Raw genomic sequence first — 19,603 nt, forward strand, 5'->3', positions numbered from 1 at the left:
TTTTGTATTTTGGAATAATCTGCATTGGTTGTGTATTTATTACCATGCTGTTGCATCAAAAAGACAATACTGTTGAGCCGTAGACTTCGAAGTCAACTGTAAACTGTTGCTTTGCAGTCACTATTCATCTAAACACAGAAATACTTGAAACACAGTTGGACAATATGAGTACTTTGGAGTGAATTTGGATTGTCAGGTGACATTTCACCTGACAGTCGTACACGAACAGCCCTGCGTAATGTCATGGGCGGAAAACTCAAAAGTTTAACGTACAATTTGAAGATGTATTGCTGCAGGACTGAAACGTCATTCTTCAACTTGACATTTGATTTTATTTCAGTGAAGACATGGTACTTTCATTTTGAAAAAATCCAGTTTCCAGAGTAGATTTATTTTATACCTATTTATACATGTATTTTTTGTACTTTTCGTTATTATAATTTCAATTACAGTTGTGACGTTGGGTATGTATTTACTCTACATAGAGTAAATATAGGATTTGCTTAATTCTTTTCCAGCGTTCTCATTGGAAACAAAATGTAGAATAAGGTTAAAAGTATCACGTTTTCCTTATTGTAAATTATTCCATCAAATTGTGCTTTAATCTCTGATGCAATGTAACAAAGACTCGCACGCCGTTGTTATTGGTTAAACCTGGGGTCACTCAACTTCAAGTGGGCTGGACTTAGAGGCCGCCTGTTCAATCAGCGCAGTCGCCGTCTGTACCGCTCGTCGAACAGTCACAAACATGGCGTTACGAGAGCTGTCGTCGCTGGAGAAATACTTAGGATTAAAAAAGCCGAACAAATACAGCACCCAGGGGGATAAAAAGGTGACACGACATAGTTTCATGGTGGTGGACGTCATTGTTTTTAACTGCTTCTGGCTACGAGCGGGAGGTTGACAATGCAGTAGTACACTTGCGATGTCTGCTAGGCGACAAATGCTAACAGGCTAGTGAAGCCTCCGGATCCTGCCGGGAGTTTGAATGAAAGGCACATTGCGGGAGATGTAAATTAAAGCCGCTACCTCAGGTATAAGCGCATATTGAGCCTTTTATTTGAGTTTCATGTGCGAGCACAATGTGGACGTGGTTTAAGTATTGCGCATGCGTGCTGCGCTGTTGGAATGGTGAGAGTGGGTCGCTGTCACTTCTGAGCATCCGAAAGTGATAACAGGATCAACTGGCTTTATTGCCTTGGTGCGCGTATTCATGAAGGGTTTGGCTTTTTGTTGAGCTACTGTTTCGTCGCCAACAATCTGCCCCTCCCTTTTCACAAATAACGAAGTAACCTCATTATAGTTGACACGCCGCTTTATCCGGTAATGAACCAGAGAAGTATTCGACACATTTGCGGATTTATTCCCATGTACTTCGATAAATATTTATAAGTGGTGGTGACTTTCTCATTTCAATATAGCTTGTCGAAGTATGTGCCATGTCAGTATATCAAATTATTGCAGGTGGCAATTTGAATGGAAGTTACATTACTTTCCAGTGGAGGTCCAACACTCTGCCAAAAAAAAAAGAATAAATTATTAACTTAACACCCTTGTATATTTATCAATCTGAATTGTTTGAGACAATCCAGTGTAATGGTTTGGTAGTCCAAAGCATCACCAGGCTTCAACGCCTGGGAATTACCTATTTCAAGTCACCAAACGTATAATGGCATCATTGGTTGGATGAAAACTGGTAAAAATTAACACCCATCCCGCCATGGCTGATCTGTACAAGTCATCTCATCTAATGTTTCCCTGGATAAAATGTTTTCATGGTCTTTGTCTTTTTAGACTCCTGTGCTTCAGAAAAATAATGGCCCTGCTCTGACGGGACTGGTCACCATCGCCTGCCATTTGGCAAAAGAAGCCAAGCGTCCAGACCTTTTGGGAGACTCTCCTGAGCTCAGAGCTGTGGTTCAGCAGTGGTTGGAGTTTAGAGTCACCAAGCTGGATGGCTGTCCCAAAGAAGATATTAAAACTATACTAAAGGTAATTCTGCACACAGTTGCACTTAAGGCTTCACCCAATGTATAGGAGTTAAATTCAGTATTTGTTATTCAGTGTAATGAGGCAGCTTTTGTCTGTTGATGATTGCAAAAATGAGTGTTGGGGAAAAACATCACTATGTCGTGAAAGTTTGTGTGCTTTCAGACCAAATGTATCTTTATTTTTTTTGGAATGTTTAGTTTTGTTGGAGACTTGTATAAAAATTCATTTGGTCCACTAGGAACTAAGATGGTCACGATACAAAAATTTAAAACTCACTATCGCTAATCGAAAATACTCATACCATAGGATTAAAAAGGAGACATTCATAAAAAGGCCAAAAAAATGTACATGAAAAATAGAACCACATATCAATAAAATATATACATCAAATAAAATAACGATTAGAAAATGTGGAAAATAATCATAATAAAACACATGACAAACAAGCTTTCACTTACAGGTTACTTCAACAAACACTGCTAGAATTGGCTGCAACGACTTCAACTTCTCTCTACTTCAGTCTGCATCTTTAATAGAAGAAAATATGTTTGAGTGACATCAGGGCGCTGAAGGCACGTGGCTGTGGCTAACTGCTACTAACAAAACCAGCATTACTGCGGACCACCGTACAGACAAACATCAGTTATCATTTGAAAACAGTATGAAGCAAACAGGAGCTTTACTGACTTGCTGGAAACCGTCATGATGTGGTGCCACCTGAGTCTGTTGCTGACACTGCTGTCAGCACTGCACGCATGTTCGCTGTGCCGGTTCCCTGCATGCATAGTAGTATGATACCATTTCAAATGAGTAGCCTGTCCAGATTTGATGTTTTAGTAGTTGTACGATACCTTTGACAACCTAACCAGAAACCGAGGGGTTCTATTTTCACCACACCAGGGATTCCCAAATTTCATCTTAAGTCATTTCCCTCCAATTCACTGTAAGTTCTCCAACACGCTCTCAAAGCATTTAAATAATTTTTCGATGGACTGGTGACCTGGTCAGGGTTTCCCCAGTCTCCTGCCAAATCTGCTCCGGACTCACTCGAGCATCAATGTTTTGAATTAAATGGCAGCCAACAAACTTTGAAACCTCTGTCTTGTAACAACACACGGCAGTAAGGGACTGATGTGACATGGCCCCCCTGACAGGGAAGTGCCTAAATGTGCCGGACACCAGTCATTGAGAAATGGATCTTCAGCCACTGGTCGGCTGGACACTTGGCGCCTCTTGGCACTGTCCTGTCAGTGTTAAGTGTCTGCATTGGTGTGTGCGCGCGTCTCTGTGTGGCACGTTCCGCGGCTTCGTTGAGGAGTCATGCTGTGTGGCAGCATGTTATCTGGACAGGCCTTTTAAACATTTTAATGGTGCCACTTACAGAAGGAAGTCGCCGTGAGCAGCTTCACTCTGGCGCCCGGTGGCTCCCTGTCCTGCTACTTTAGCTGCAACTTTAACACTTGTTTCCTAAGCAGCCGTCAGTGTGCATTATATTATGGAAATGACGATAAAGATGGTTACTCCTCACCTCAGGATGTAGATAAATTCTGAAGGTCATTTGTGTGTATCATCACAATTCAAGTCATGCATTATAATTGTTTCCATGGCAACACTGCTCTTTTTTTTGAAGCTTAAGTTGGAAATTTGAATAAATTTGATAAATTAAATTGTAACAATATATAAAAAATAAACAATCTCTTGGCAAAGTGATTTTGTATAAAGTTAATTTGATTTGAAGTCAATTTATCGGAAGAATAATCTATAGAACAAGTTAGAATAATCGAACTCAATGGGGAGTCACCACATTATAAAGTTAGTTGTGATCCAGGTGTGAGTTATAGCTATGAAGAAAAAGTAATAGAAAAACATTCAGAAACAGTTCCCACGGTGTCTTTGCATCCTTTTACATTTAAATCCTATTGTTTGCCTAACTGAACACTGGCGTCTCCAGCTTCTGTGTGACCTGCATGCCAGGCGGGGGTAGTTGGGGAACTGCTGCTCCTATGATGGTCGACTGGGCTTCCACTGAGTTGCTGTAGGCTAAAAAAAAGGCAAGGATCTGATTGCAGAAGAAAAGGAAGTCTGCAGTGTTCATGCCTTGTTTGGCATCATCCACTCTTGCCGCACAATAACTCCATTTGCCCCCAAGATGCTCAGTGTGCGTGGAGTGTTCCCCTCACACAAGTGCTAAAGATGGTCCCTTCCCCTGGGACCAGCACTTCCATGCACGACTTTGGACTGAGGAACACACATCGTGCCGCCCAAGTTTAGGAGGGCTTCATTAGATTCGCAAGTGAGGATTGAATTCATTTAGTAGTGGCGTAAACAAACAGCATCTGTGCTTAGTCGACAGTTATGGGTAGAGATGCTCTACACCCTCAGGTTACACATTATTCCTAGTCACATAGCACACGCACACCAAGATCCAGACTTATACCTCACGCACCCACAGACATGTAGGTTAACACACCTGCTGTTGTCCTCTCGCCGTTGTTTTGTTAACCAATGAAGGACGTCAGAAAACAACAGGATTGTTTATGGGCATATTAAACCCTATATTTGGTTTCAATTCTTTACGTGCTAACATCTTTCAAGGTTAATGCTTTTCAAGATCCCAATCCTCTAAAAAGTTTTTCTTTTTGTAAATATGAGTATTGATTTTCTGGGTTTGCACACATGCAATTATTTGTTCTGGTTCACTCAACGTGTCTGTTTTGCAGGACCTCAATTGTTACCTGCAAGACAAAGTTTACATGGCTGGAAACCACTTTACCCTGGCTGACGCATTCATGTATTATGGGATTCACTCACTAATGGTAAGCTGTTTCTGTTTTACCCGACGACTTGAAGTTCACTTTGTTGTGAAGCATTTGAAATGTTCAAGAACAACAGATCTAACACTCAATATTTTTGACAACATGTGCGTGTGATCTCCAGTAATGGGCACCTCTTCCTCTTTATTTTAATACAGCTTTGATTCCTACATTCCTTTTTTTCTTTGATTTATGTGCAGTCATCACTTAAATTTAGCTGAAGTAGGATCTACCAACCCAAATGAAGCGCTTAACTGTGAGCAAGGACTTTAGACACAGCCTGAAGACAAACGCGTGGTAAATTATAAAAAGCTTAATAAAACAAATCGAGGATATCACATGCAAACCATGTCTGTGTTTGTGGCGGAGATGGACAGCCGCTACAGCCACCAGGCAGAGCAGCGTCACTTTAGCTTGCGATCACCGTGCTTCTTAACCTCAGGGACAAGAGGTCGCAGAAGCCAGCCCTTAACCGCAGCCTGTCCTGATGTTCAATTCACGGACGTAAGATCACACAAACATTCAACCTGACTGATGACAACATGGTTGGAGGCTGGGAAGCTGTCTGCCTGGGGACGAGTTTCCAAAACCTACTTCATTAAAAAATGAAACGAGTCTAATTGGATTTAGTTTGCAAGGACAACCTGATAAACAACATGACAAACAACAGTTCTTTGGTTATGATTCTTCAAGTATAATCACCCAGTGTTATGCACATCAGAACTTTTTTTTTATCCTGTTACTGAATCTTTACATGTTGACCAAATAATTCCACTTAAGGGAAATAATTTACTTGAAGTTGAAAATACTTATGTACGTTTGTGGGGAAGAATGTGATAAAAGAGGAAATATTTGATGTGATGTTATCAGGACATTTGTAACTTTGGTATGCTCACTCAAAGTCATCTGTATTTTTGAGTATGAATCATTCTACATAGTCTATTTGCCTACAGCAACTGGAAAAGGCTTTCAGCTACCCATGTGTGATGATACTTAACAGTTAGTATTGGAAGAAGCCAAGTCACATGCTGGAAAACATCAACAGTTGTGTTGCCATCATGTCTTTTATACTCAAATATTTGCTTCTCAGTTGTGTTTTTTTTCTTCCCCCCCCACACAAGGTGGACTTGAGCATCCAGGAGAAGGAACAGTACCTGAATGTGACACGATGGTTCGACCACATCCAACACTACGCCGGCGTCCGTCATCACCTTCCTCCAGTAGTTGTGCTGAAGAACCGCATCTACCACAGTAGACACCACTGACGGGCCACTCATAAATACCACATTGGATTCAGACCGCCGAATGTGTGTTGTCTGAGATGACTTGGGATGTGTTTTTTATTTTCAAAATTCACTGTAACGTCCTTCCATATTGCTTCATTCAACTTGGTTACTTCCCTTACATTGCTTCCTGTGAACAGCCGCCTGGAAACACTTGTGGTACCAACATTTCTTTTGATTTCAAACACACAAAGCTCTCCAGGGTTAATGAAGGGAACATTTTTGCTCACAATAAAATATTTATAATGGTTTTATTGTCTTAAACTATTAACACGTGTCATGGAACGTTGGTTTGTGAAATACTTTCATGCGAGCAATTTGATTTGTGTTGAGCAAATGCTTGATTAAAAAGGGATCTTTTGTTAATGTTGTTTTTGTTTTGTTTTTTTCCCAGCCTTAGAAACATGGGGGTCGATAATGTAGTTAAGGCAGTCTAAGCTCGAGGTGCTAAGATTAGATAAAATTAGAACACCTGCTGTTTGTTTCAGAATATTAGGATCCAGGGACATGGATCCAAGATGAAGTTCAGTAGATTGTATGTTTCATTGCAAGCCTTCAGCTGTGCATTTACGGAGAATGGACGCATTAAACAATTTGAATTAAATTCTAACCAAATCTAAAAGTACGTGGTGACATTTGACAATAGTTTTCACATACATAGCTGGAAGTTTCCAAGACATGCCTGCTTGATTTAAGGAAACAACCCTTTGAATGGAGAGAAAAGGGTTTCAAAATATACAAATATTACAGATAAAGTATTATGGAACAAAAAAATATATGTTTAAGTAAATGAAAGTTTTCTCCATGATGCTGAGCTTGTTATGCTTCCTTCGTCCGACCTGCTGCCTCCAATGTTTCCTCAACTGTTGTGAATGCATCAGTGAGCTACTGTTAGAACAGACTTCCCGACACTTGCACCGTGATATTTTGATTTCACAGACCTTTTCCGTCCCTCAGATTATATCAATGATTTAACAAAGCAGCTGGTCAAATGAATGTGGTCCTTGTCAAACACCCCTGTCGTCTCAGTTGCACGAGGCAACTCTCTTCGTTTGGATTTGTTGGATTATTTGTACAGTTTGCACACAATACTACTTTATACCATTTGAACAGCTGAGTTTTCTGTCCATGTTCTTGATTACACCCCCGTCCTCCCTCACCCACTTCCTCACCACCAGCAGTGTGGGCAGCAGTGAGCAGTTGAGAGTCAGAGATCAGAGTGAGGCTCCAATCAGTCCCACTACCTCCACTGTTGATGCTGCAGGCCAGAGCGAGGGCAGCGGGCTCACCAGCTGCCACACACATCCAGCCAGCCAAGGCCAGAAGACCCAGGCCCTTGGGCGACAGTCAGCCACTGTGTGTCATTTCAACCCTCACACTCCCACGGGGCGACTGCAGAGAGAAGGACGAAGCAAGGCAGCGCGGGGAGGGAGGCCATGCGGAGAGAAAAAGAGCACCCAGAGGCCCGACAGATCTTTTTTGTGACATGAACAATGATCTGTGCCTCGGAAAGCCTCTCCGCTGGTGGCTGGAAGTCGGCTGTTCAGACCAATCCGGGGCTGAGTCATGGTGGTCAAGCGCGCACCTGTCAATGATCTCAGGAATTGGAGAGATTTGTTTATAGCCAACAATCTTTTGTCCATCGACGTGAGCAACAGCTGAGATTTTTAGCCAGATGCAATTGAAAAGTCCTCCTTAAAAGCAGTCAACTCTTTGGACCGTCATCTCAAGCCCAGTTTACCCACAAGTGTTTCCTGTGTTTGCTCCGCAGCAACCCTTAGCAAAGAGTTTATTCAAGTGTACTATGAGTCTACTTACTTTGTACTAAAAATGAGAAAGTATACTCCGAGTTTGCTTTTGACATACAACAATACTTGGACTCAAGCATACTTAATAAAGTCAACTTCAAGTATACTACCTTTTTCTTAGGTATTTTAAGCATATTATTGAGGCGCCCCAGAAGCTAACTGTGCAAAGGATCATGGGAGTGTGTGAATGGGGGTGAAAACAGAAAACATTTGTTATTATTGTTAGATACCTTTGCTGTGATGTTGCTGTGTTCTCATTTGATAGTTGTTGATAAGTGAATTGCTAAACTGTTTATCACTGTAAGTGGTAGATGATATGTATAGTCATACAGTATCTAGACATTGGATGGCAATGTACTCGGGGGACAGGCACGTTGCCATGTAGTTTTTGCTGTCATTGAGATATTTAAATATACATGAATAATTGCAAAGTGTATACCTAATACACATGTTGTATACTTCTTACTGGATACTTGGAAATATACTTTAGTGAATAAAAATATTCCATTTCAGTCCAAAGGAGTATAAAACTCTATACTTTCTAGTATACTGCTAGTGCAACATCTGGACGATACCTGTGTACTTATACTCAAGTATACTTAATACAATGAACTTCAAGTATTCCAGTTATGGGGAAATCAATGTGGCCACTCAAAATGGTGCCATCTCTGTTAGAAGTCACAGTGGAAACTCAAGGCTTCTATTCGATTTTGGCAGAGCACAAATGCATAAATTCAATGCAAGGTGAGCAGGTGAGGAAATACAGCACTGTAATAGTAGAAAACAATTGCCTTTCAAAATAAAACAATTCGTGAACTGAGCACATCTCACTGAAAACTCTAAGAAAGAAAACTAATATCAGGATGTCACTGTCTTCAACCTGTGCTGTGGAAACAGTGCATTTTGGCAGTCTGCTGTCCATTCACTGTCCATTTCCGAGGTCCCGACTGAAGCAAACTAGCTGAGCACGAATAGATACGCAACACTGCTGCAACGCATCTGGTCTAAGTTAGGCTTCATCAATGCAACCCATTAACAAGTAAATTAAAGTGGCTAAAATGGTTTGTTCTCTGACATTTTGTTTTATAAAAGTGCAGCGATTAGTTCTTTTCTGCTTTTTAAAATTGAAATATATTTAATACAAAACAAGTTGTTCGGAAGTTACACAAGGAGAAAGTCACTCGACTCCCGTGACTGTAGTTATTTTGAGATTTAACAGATTTATTTTGCCCCAGCAAAACCTGATCAGCATCTAGGATGTTCTATTTTTACATCCCTCTCTAGCAAACATGAAGATCATGGAAAGAAAGCGCCTCATGTTTGTCTGAGTTTCCTTTCCTCTGTTTCAACATCCTTCATGTTTTTGTTGTTCCCTGCAACCGAATTAAAGTGTTTATCCTTCAGAGATCTTGTCCGCTGATGTAACCGGCGTGTTCATCCTGAGCCAGGACACCAGAGAGAACCGCAGCTCATGACCCTCAACTTTCCCACGTGTGTGCTTTTCATGTTCCTGGGCCACAAGACACAGCGATTGTTCAATAAAAGTTCCGTGCGACCTCTGGCCGAGTGTGTGTGGTGTGATGGGGGAGATGAGATGGAAAAAAATAGCCCCAAGTGATTGGAGGAAACCTTGTGACTGGATGGGACAATTTATGGTCGGGTGTTTTGTTATAAAGACGCCTTTGTTCCCTTTTGGTTGTGTTAAGCTTTAATCTGATTTCTGCTTTAAATCTGCACAGTTTAACTTTTTTTTTTAAGTTTAAATCAATTTTTATGCAAAGCCATAGCAGTCGGACAAATTGTCCCCAGTCGCCGTTTTCCTCGTTAATTTTATGAGTTTAAATAATTGTTTGCGGTGAAGTAATAAATGTTTTCACACAGCTGTTTTGATGAGTTTGTACCATCTGATGTGTTTTATTTCACCCGGGCCAAAATCACATGATGGTTAAGATGGTTTCATGCAAAAACAAATTCATTAAGACATTGATTTGGCATAGATAAAGGAAATTTTGGAGAAAAAAAGTGTGCACTAACCGTGAATGCACATCCAAAGGTTAGCTTTAATAGTTAATTGTACATCTTCTGGGGGCAGAAAAAGTAATTTATTTGGGGTGGCACGGTGTGTTTCCAAGAGTGTGCACGGATGGCTGTAGAGATTGAAAGGAGACGGCGACATCACAGTGCTGAGCAGCACCTTTTCTTGGCCACACCGGAATATTTGAGACCAATCTGGGAGCAGATTCCAGAATTGGAATCCCAGAGGTGAAGGTGAAAACACAACCCTTGTCAGAACATTATTCTGTTGTATTTGTCACCTCCATCATAGCAACATGAACATCACATGTGGTCCCCCCTTCATTGGATGAACTGCTATGGATTTACAGGGCAGATAAGAGGGTGAAGCACGTTGAAGTATTGTGTGATGTAGCACGCTAATGTGACAAGTGGGACAATGTGTGAAGTTATATAACTTGTGTATGACTGCTGCACTGTTCCAATTAAACAGTGATTGTTTTTTTTGTTTTGTTTTTTGGCGGGGGACCTTAATAAACCGACCATCAGTGTACAAGACTACATGTGAATTTGCAGACTGGACAGGTTAACACATTGGTATTCAACTTATCGGATGAGTTTTTTGTCCCTCATAAATGTATTTCTTTTTCATTTAATCTGTTTTTTCTGTTTCTATTTGTTATTTACTAAAATAAACAATTGAAATACTTAGTAATAATTTGTCATATTATCTAGAGACAAAATATTTCATTACTTTTAGATATTCAATACTCATACTTCCTACTCATTGTCTTATTTATTTATTTTTTTAAGAGGAATTTTTTTTTTCAAAAACAAACTCAAACAATATCATAGTCTTCAGTTTTAGACAATTTTATATTGATAAATTCTCATTGTGGCCTTCTTGTTTAGTTTAGTAGTAGTAGTAGTAGTAGTAGCAGTGAATAATAATAGCATAATGTTACTTTAAATGTAATTATATAGAAATGTCAAATAAGGTATATAATTTTTATATAATCAATATAACTGTTACGTGTCTAAGTTATTGCTCAAGTTAACTTCACTGCTTTGTTCTGATGAAATTTTCATCATGGCTGGTGGCAATATCTCACATTACTCATGTGTCAAAGTCTCCCAGTGGGGGCCGGCTCAGTTGGAAGACCTCTGCAGGTGACAAGTGACCAGCTACAAAAGCAATGGTCAGGATAAGGGCATCGGCTGTGGACGTCGGACGTAGCCTCCTCATCTGACCCTGTCTGGTTTCCATCGGCAGCTCTGTAAATCTCCTAAGAATGGGGTCAGGCTCCCACATTTCCAGTCGTATAATAAAATGAAGATTATATCACACACTCATTTTCAAAGAGATAAGTACTCAGATTATTATTACTTTTTTTTCTTAAAAGTGATCATGTGTCCAGATCTTAACTCAACTTAATGCTGATGAATTTCACACTGACTCTTAGATGAGTCAAACCACAAAGTTAATCACAAACAATTACACAAGCATTGTGACAGATTGAGTTCAGATGTGGTTCCGTTACATCCATATTGGAGGAAATCGCGGTCAAACGGAACAGATGGGTATTGAGCCGCGATAAGTCAACGTGGATCAAAAACATGAAACGCCAAAACTTCTCTTTGCAACAACTTCTGAGAACAGTTGTTTTCGCTCCAACATAATTCATCTTCACCCAAGACCTTCAACACTTCCCAATCACATCTGCACCCCCCCTCCCGACCCCGCCGCACCCACAACAACAAACACATCTGCCACCACCCGTCATTAATTCTCCTTATCAACATCAAGCCGGAGCGAAGGCATCGGCTGCGACATCTGCTAAAAGCAGGCGGCCGTCTCTGGCTGACTGATGCAGTGGAACCATCAACACCGTGTGGTGGGGAGGCAGGCGTTAGCATGTCATAAACGCTCCTGACAGGAGCTATCGAGTCTGCCTGCCGCGCTCTGACACTTTGTGACAGTGGTACCATGTGGCCGTAAAGATGGCATCTGATTGTCTTGTGCAATTATGAGACAGAGGAGCTCAAGGACGAACGTGTGTTTGCGAGATCTCATACCTGTTAACCTATTAGCTCCGCGTTTTTATGTACTGTTTCACCTCACTGTTTTCATGTTCACCACATGATTGGCGTTTTAAAAGCCCCGCCCCACAACCGAGCAACTTGGAGAGGAGCGACAACCATCTCAACCTTCAGTGGGTGTGTGAAGGTGCTGTTTGAGTATTGGGGGAGCATTTTGCAAACACAACTTTGAACAGACAGAAGCACAAACAAAACACAAAAGAAGGAACCAAAAATAAGTTCACTACTTCTACTCATTCTTTTCCAAGAGTGTATATAATTATACTGAAGATAAACTACAATTGTTAAACAAATACATGTGTTATTTACCAAAATAATGCAGAGAAATAATGTAACAGATTTGTTCCCCATTCCCGTTATTAAAAAAAAGTCATTCAAAAATCCTTTTTTGTGTGTTTCAAAAGGTGTGACTGCATTCTGCAGACACAATTGGATATAACAAAGAATGTAAAGACAAAATGTGGAAAATGAAAGGAGGTGAAAAGCCAACTCAACATGAGGGTTTTCAAGAAAATGTTACTGACACGGCAACTATATTCAATGTAACTGAAGGTTAGCAACACCCAAAGGACTCAAACAGAGAAAAAATGTAATGCACACACACGCCCAGTCTTATGTTTTGTGAGGACCTCTCATTGCCATAATGCTTTCCCCAGCCTCTCACCCTAAACCACCCAAAACAAATGGCTAACCTTGACCAGGACTCCAAACCAAACTTAAACCCATTTATAATGATCCAGATCTTCTGCAGTTTTAATCTTCAAATAGAAGCCTAAACTTGTGGGGACCGCCAAAATGTCCCCAGAAATCCATAATGTCCTCATAAGTTGGTGTGTAGGTGTGTTCCCACAAGAAAAGTTTATTCTCAGTTCTCAAAAATATAGGATAAAAGTTAACAATTACCAGAAAATAAATGAACAAAAATAAATAAATCATCATATTGTCAAGTTAATATTTAATGTTCCTGCCATCAGCACAAATGCGAGCATGAAAACTGTTTTCCCCCACTGTACTTCATTTATCTTTGGATTTATTGTTTAAGTTTGTTCTTACTATCACTATCAAATATAGAGTTATCAAGTATAAGCGTGGTGGTAGTAGGAGGAAGAAGACAATTACACACCACCTGCCTCTGTAATATTTTGGATTACAAGCTCGTAGTAACTTGCTTATCTGGCTAAGATGCCAGGCCAGACAAATGCAGGGTTTGTTGAAGAGATAGAAAAGGAAAAAGTGTTTGGGTTACACTTTAAAGTTCTTTGAAAAGTGCTGACATGATTTACAAAAAAAGGTGCTTTCATGCTTTCATCCATTATGAAATGTAACGTTTTGCAGACTGGTCTGGAGCGTAACGTCTGCGACAATACAGTACACATTCACTTCATCACGCCTGCCTCACAGCTCTGACTGAGGTAACTCTCGTCTGTTTGTGTAAGTGTAAACATGAAACTTTTAAAATACTGGTTATATACATTGGGGATACACAAACTGAACATTTATAATATATATTTTTTAAAAACATGTAAACAATAAGTAAATATGTTTACTTATTTATGTTTAATGATCAGTCCTGCTTAACAAGATGCTAATTGGTATTTATAATGTATAATAACTGAGTAAACAGTAATACTTTCCCTAATCTTAAGTGTAAATATTGTAGATATCTTAAGTGTAAATATTGTAGATATCTTGTCCAGCTGAAATGACTTAAAACTCACTATTGCCTGAATCACTGATAGACACAAAAGAGAATTTTCCTTTTAACTGGTAGTTAAATGTGAAAATCACATGAATCATATATAAGCCATTTTATTGGGAACAAAATTGGGGATGAGCAACTTTTCTAAAGGTAAAACCTTTATACAAGCAAGACAAGTGGCTCAAAGCATCCAAACTTTTTCTTGTAGAACCACTTGTTTGTCAACAGACCTTCACACATCTATTTTTAACATTCTTTTTATGGTATCAAAATGAAAGTTTCAAAGTCCTTTTATATCTTCCCAAAAACCCCAATGCATACTTTTTTTTTCACTAAAACTCATGCAGCATGTGCCTAAATGTAAAATGAAATTCCATCATTGCAAATTGGTCTCAGTAAAAATACAAACCAAAGTCACTGGTATTTATGAAGCTTTTTTCAATAAGTCAACAATTCTTATTTATTTATTAATCCTTTCGTTTCATTTTTTTACTTTGGTGTTTCAGTGTGAAGGTTGCCAAATAAGACCTCATCCCAGGTTGCATAAGGATCCCAGGTGTGCCGCTCATCCAGAGGTTTTACGAGATGTTAGCGCTCAGCACATCAATCAGAGAGATGGTTGGCTGCTCCTGCACGTAGCTGCTAAGGTACATATGTGTGACCCCAGGCTAAGAGAGCGCACATCCACACCTCAAGACTCACTCACACACACACACACGCACACACACACACACACACTCTATAGGATTATCATTCTTGAAGCTAAGCTGGTCCACTCACAGGAGAGGCTGGGTTTAACCACCCCATTCTTTGGTTTTGGCCTTTCGCCGCAGGGTGCAGGGTCACTCCCGGGTGAGTGCCACTCAGCTGATGGCCTTCACAAGGAGCCTTTTAGAAGTTGGAATATTTAGAATTCTTCTGGGCAAGTCTGAGTTTGTGACTTCCAGGTTTGGTGAACTTGACCTCCGCCTGTTCAAAAGACTGCCGCTGCCGTGTTGTGTGACCCCAGCATGGTGTCCATCCCTTTATTCAAATGTTCTGCAAATTAGCCATACATTTACTCCCCCCCTCCTGCTCTCTCCCACCCACAGGTCATGCCACTTAAGTGCAGCTTGCCCCCCTGCTGTAATAGGTTGTGATAGGGTGCCTGCAGGGGGGTCGACTTCTCACAGAAAAGTGATTCTAAAAGTAATTGCAGCTGAAACCCTGTGACAGGAGGGAGAGAAAGGAGAGAGCTGCCGAGGGATGACGGCATTTAAAATAGGCATGGAGGTTATTTTGGAGGTGGAGGGTGTGAGGGAGAGATTCCTTGGTGGGCAGAGAGCACTGCCCTCAGCCAGGTCCTGTAATCTGACCTCCATGGGAAAAAAAAAACCCAACTCTAATTTGCATATTCTCCAGCTCATCTGCATACATCACTGAGAGAGCTGGTTTTTATTCCCCATCTTTAATGGTTATCACAGTTTGGGTTTAATCTGAGACGACTAATTTATTTAAACCTGCAGTCAGATGCTCTGCTGCCACATTCGTTTCACTTTAGACCGCGTCTCATTTCACTAATGATTAAAAATAAGCGGACTGGTGACAATTTAGACGAACATAAATACGCTCCCGCGGCTTTAGCGCCGAATATAATTCCGCTGCATTAATGACCCAAGCCACTGTAAAACTGTGTGCAGGTGATGAGGTGCGGCTTTTCATCCTGTTGTCTGGACAAAGTGCAATTGGAAATTTGTCTAGATTGGTGATTTTATTTATACATTTTCTCCATTAAATTTCTAGAAATGTTTTACATTTTATCAAAATATTGATAAAAATCAAATGCAAAAATGTTAAGTCATGATATGCTGTTTTATTGATGACTACAAGTGTCCATTAAAAATGAAAATGTAAATGTTAAAAAATGTAAAAACTGCTTTCTTCTATCATTTCTAATACTGATGTTTAGTGTGATGCTGTCACTGTTCAAGGGATTAAAATTCAAGATAAGCAGTTATCGCGATAAATGTAATTTCGGCCATAATCATAATCAGAATTATCACCATAAATACATGTTCATTCTATTCCATGTGTTGGACACATGACAGTCTCTCTCTCTCTCAGTTGTTAGTGGAGTTTGTCTCCAAAATCATTATTTGTTTATGTTTAACTATAATAGTTAACTAAGTGTAGAGATGAGAAATTCAATGTTTCACGTCTCTGGTAGAAGCCGCTGGTGTCTGACAGACTGCTCTGACAGCTTTATTTAGGGGTTAAACTGAGCCGTCTGTCTGCTCTATCTCATGTCTCTGAACAATTTATTTTAACTATGGACCAGACAGGACACATTTCCGAGATGCTATTGAAGAAATATTAGAAATAGTGTGAATAGATCATTTAGTCATGTTCTATTCTCAAAATCATGATACAAAACGTCAGTCCTTTGTCTTGGTGATGAAAAACCTTTTCACAATTGTGTCTCCTAAAATGGTTGTTTTACATTGCCTTACAGAAGATTTCACTAAGACTTTGACCGTTTCGGAATTTGTTGATGGTCCCTAACTGATGTCGGGTCGTAGCATTAGCGGTGCCTGCATGAGTGTGTCCGAGATCAGAGTCAGAGTCGACCAATGTCATTATCAAAAGGTTCCCTTTATTAAAAAAAAGTTCAAAACTACAATGGTGAACCAAAGTCCACCACACTCTCCACAACTGTCACACGGCGATATCGGCTGTCAAACGCTGCGGAGCTCGAGAGCGCGGCTCGCCGTGGCGGCCTCGTCCTGTTCACGTGTGCAAGTCCAATGTAACGAGTGAGTCGCATTTATCGAATTTATCTGCATCTCACGATAAATTCATTGTCATCGTTGAGAATGTGTTTGGCGGTATATCGTGTGCGATAAGTCAGCTCGTATTTTATGTCAAGAATAGCATGATGTGATCACGAAAACTGTGGTTCTCACCTGATGGGTCAGAGCCCAGCAGTGCATCGCTAGCTGTTTCCTGTCAAAAAAGATATTCTCTAATTTTTGTTTTCATCATTTTTTTCAATGAAAAAGGTTTGTTCTGCTTCAAAGACAGACCTGTTAAGAACCACTGCATTACATCACATGTGATTTGGACTTTGATTTTTGGGAGGTGTAAAAAAATTGCAACTGTCCATTTCAAACAAAGTTACCACCGCTGATTATAATATATCCACTAGGGGGAGCAGCCCAGAGTCAAAGGTTTATGTCAGCTACAAACTGCAAAACAAATCTGGAAGTATTGGTGGAAGTATTGATAATGTACCTCTTGCACAAAAGATGAAATGGAGCCAGCGTTGTAGAAGGCTGTTAAATATATTGCAGTTGGAGAACAGAGATTTTCCGCCACTCTTATGTCTTCTATGTCTCTCATTATCTATTGGGAAAAAACAGCAACACCGCCCCCACGGTTTCCAGTGGTACTGCTCCCTTTGGTCCGTAAGCTTTGTGGAAATGTGCAGAAATACGGACAACAAAATGCAGAGCATCTGCATCCCTACGTAACGTTGAACATTAATGGGCCTTAAGCCTTTCACAATACATACAAACAAATTTGTGTAAGATTTGTTCATTCACAAACCAGCTGGCAGCGATCTTTATTTAAAAGCAAGCAGTGTGAGCAGTGACAAGCATGAAGAAGTACAAGACCAACTCTGGCTGAAAGGTTAAAGGGAAGCCATGGGGCAAAAGTATTTCCAATAGTTACATACTATAAATGAATCGAAGCCTTTGTATGAGCGCCAGTCGCCGGTGGGTGAAGGGCCAGGACTGCGACCCGCACCCTCCAACACAAGCCAGCAGAGGTGGGACGGCGATTGATAAGCTAACATCTCAAAGTGCATCCACGATTCTGAACTCTAGACCCACAGGGGTCAAAGCAGTGATCGTCCTGGTGTTGAACATTTGATGTGAAGATGAAAATACAAAAAAACACTTTTCCTATTCAGGCTAAATTTGATGGCACATGACACACAGCTGATCGCTGGTCTCTTTGAAACCCCACCGCAAATGAGGAGACCGTGAAATCGACATTTGGACAAGAGAACACAAAGTCATCTCTGTATCTCCTGATCCACTAATCTGTTTCAGAAAATGCACGCAAACTCACATCCAGTGCAAAAATATTTCACACATTTTTGACTCGTCCAAAAACCACAGGTCTTTGAAGTGAAAAAAAAAAAAAAAGAATCTTAAGGGTACAATCACAGTCTCTTGCTCTGGACATACACACACACACACACACACACACACAGTAGCATGCGACTGCCTCAGGGATGAAGGTGGGAGGGTGAGGAGGCAATGAAAGATGCTTTTGAGACAGCGGGATGGGTGAAGAGAACAGAGGATGTGGGGTGCTGATAGATTGCTGATAGCCTCCACAATGGACGCTACTGTGTGCCGCGTGTAGCTCCAGGACGATCTGCAGACATGGAAACAAATACACACACAAGAAAAAAATAAAATAAAATAAAAAATATATATATTCAAATGTCCCGTGCTGACACACACACACAGTCAGAAACATATACATGCATACAGAGCTGCCATTATGGTCCCTCTTATAGGAACAGGTCATGGCCAGAGGAGAGGGAACTTCTTCTCAGCGCCGGAGGACTCCCCTTGTGACTTTCACGGCTGTCATCTCCCTCTTTACAGCCTTCATTCATGTACTGACCTTCAGGGTGTGGGACATGTGATGAAGCCTCACACACAAACACAGACGTAATTAATGTAAACTGATGCACAGATAGTGTAGGAGGTAATAATATGCCATGTTATTCGCCTTAATGTGGTTTCACAGTAAAACCCATTGGAAGCGACAGAAATTCCTACCAAGTGTTGAACCAAATTGTAATATCTCTAACCCCCTCTGACCTGGGAATGCTTGGGTTGAAGTTGGGGACGAGGTCACTCCATGTCTCAGATCAGTACAAACAGTTTGGTGTTGACACAAACACACAAAGTGTCCCATCATCTTTGTGGGGACCAGCCATTGACATAATGTTTTGCCAGCCTCTCACCATAAACCTAAACATTCATTCAGTCTTAACTAAACTGAAACCCACTTATAAAGTTATTTTGAAGCCCCCCATCCTCATATTGAGGCTTAACCTTGTGGGGTCCAGGAAAAGGGTCCCACAAACACTTGAGATTGGTTACACTTCTCTCTTCAGAGATCAGCCTTCAAAACCTTTGTGGATGGAAATCTTAAACCAGAACACCATCAACCACTATTCAACATCATCCGGTCATCAACATATCCTGAGAATTTCATTTTCATTGAAACCGTTCTTCCATTTTTGACTTATTCTGAGTACAGACGGAAGAAATGATAAACACCGACTATCGCGGAAGCTCCTCTCCAGGGAAAGATCATAGGTCAGAGAGCACTCGCTAAGAGGTCGGCATCAGACATCAGGTTATTTGTTTGTTTGTTTATATAATTCAAACTCCAGTATTTGTATTTCTCTACTTGAAACATGTTGTGTAGCTTGAAAAAAAGTTTGGTCATTTAATTGTTCTTAACTCTGAGCTTGTTTTTTTTTTGTCTCTAGAACAACTTGACTTACTGATATGAATCTAAAAATGATAAGCCAGTGTTGGATTACCTTATAGGTAAGAACAGTGAAACGTGCAGGACATCATTTCATTCGCAGTTTATACCTAACCAATCCATTTTGCATCTGTTTTTTCATGACACTTAAGAATATGTATTAAGGTTCATTGCATTACAATCCACCTCTTAGTTTATATATAATTTGTCACAAGATGAAAATGTTGTGTCTTTAAATACACAGCTGCTGTTTATGCATTGCTAAACAAGTTGTTGAATTGAGCAGCAACAAAACTACGGTATATTTTAACTGGTTTTTGACTCTTTCTATGTCAA

The 19,603-nt window shown here is 40.4% G+C and overlaps 1 protein-coding gene across 1 annotated transcript; it reads left to right on the forward strand.

The window, feature by feature from the left end:
• The first annotated feature begins 704 nt into the window (after positions 1-704).
• Positions 705-6,454, forward strand: eef1e1 (eukaryotic translation elongation factor 1 epsilon 1). The gene is made up of 4 exons (XM_053859818.1): positions 705-832; positions 1,795-1,992; positions 4,713-4,808; positions 5,927-6,454. The coding sequence occupies exons 1-4, from the start codon at positions 749-751 to the stop codon at positions 6,068-6,070; spliced, it is 522 nt and encodes a 173-aa protein (XP_053715793.1). The 5' UTR covers positions 705-748; the 3' UTR covers positions 6,071-6,454.
• Positions 6,455-19,603: the final 13,149 nt, after the last annotated feature.

The sequence above is a fragment of the Synchiropus splendidus genome, chromosome 3 (assembly GCF_027744825.2).
Source record: "Synchiropus splendidus isolate RoL2022-P1 chromosome 3, RoL_Sspl_1.0, whole genome shotgun sequence".
Classification (NCBI taxonomy): domain Eukaryota; kingdom Metazoa; phylum Chordata; class Actinopteri; order Syngnathiformes; family Callionymidae; genus Synchiropus; species Synchiropus splendidus.

Excerpts from the sequence above, each read along its gene's own strand:
- eef1e1 (XM_053859818.1), top strand. The coding sequence starts at position 749 with ATGGCGTTACGAGAGCTGTCGTCGCTGGAGAAATACTTAGGATTAAAA. Across the intron at positions 833-1,794 it reads GCACCCAGGGGGATAAAAAG|ACTCCTGTGCTTCAGAAAAA; the intron begins GTGACACGACAT and ends TTGTCTTTTTAG. Across the intron at positions 1,993-4,712 it reads ATATTAAAACTATACTAAAG|GACCTCAATTGTTACCTGCA; the intron begins GTAATTCTGCAC and ends TCTGTTTTGCAG.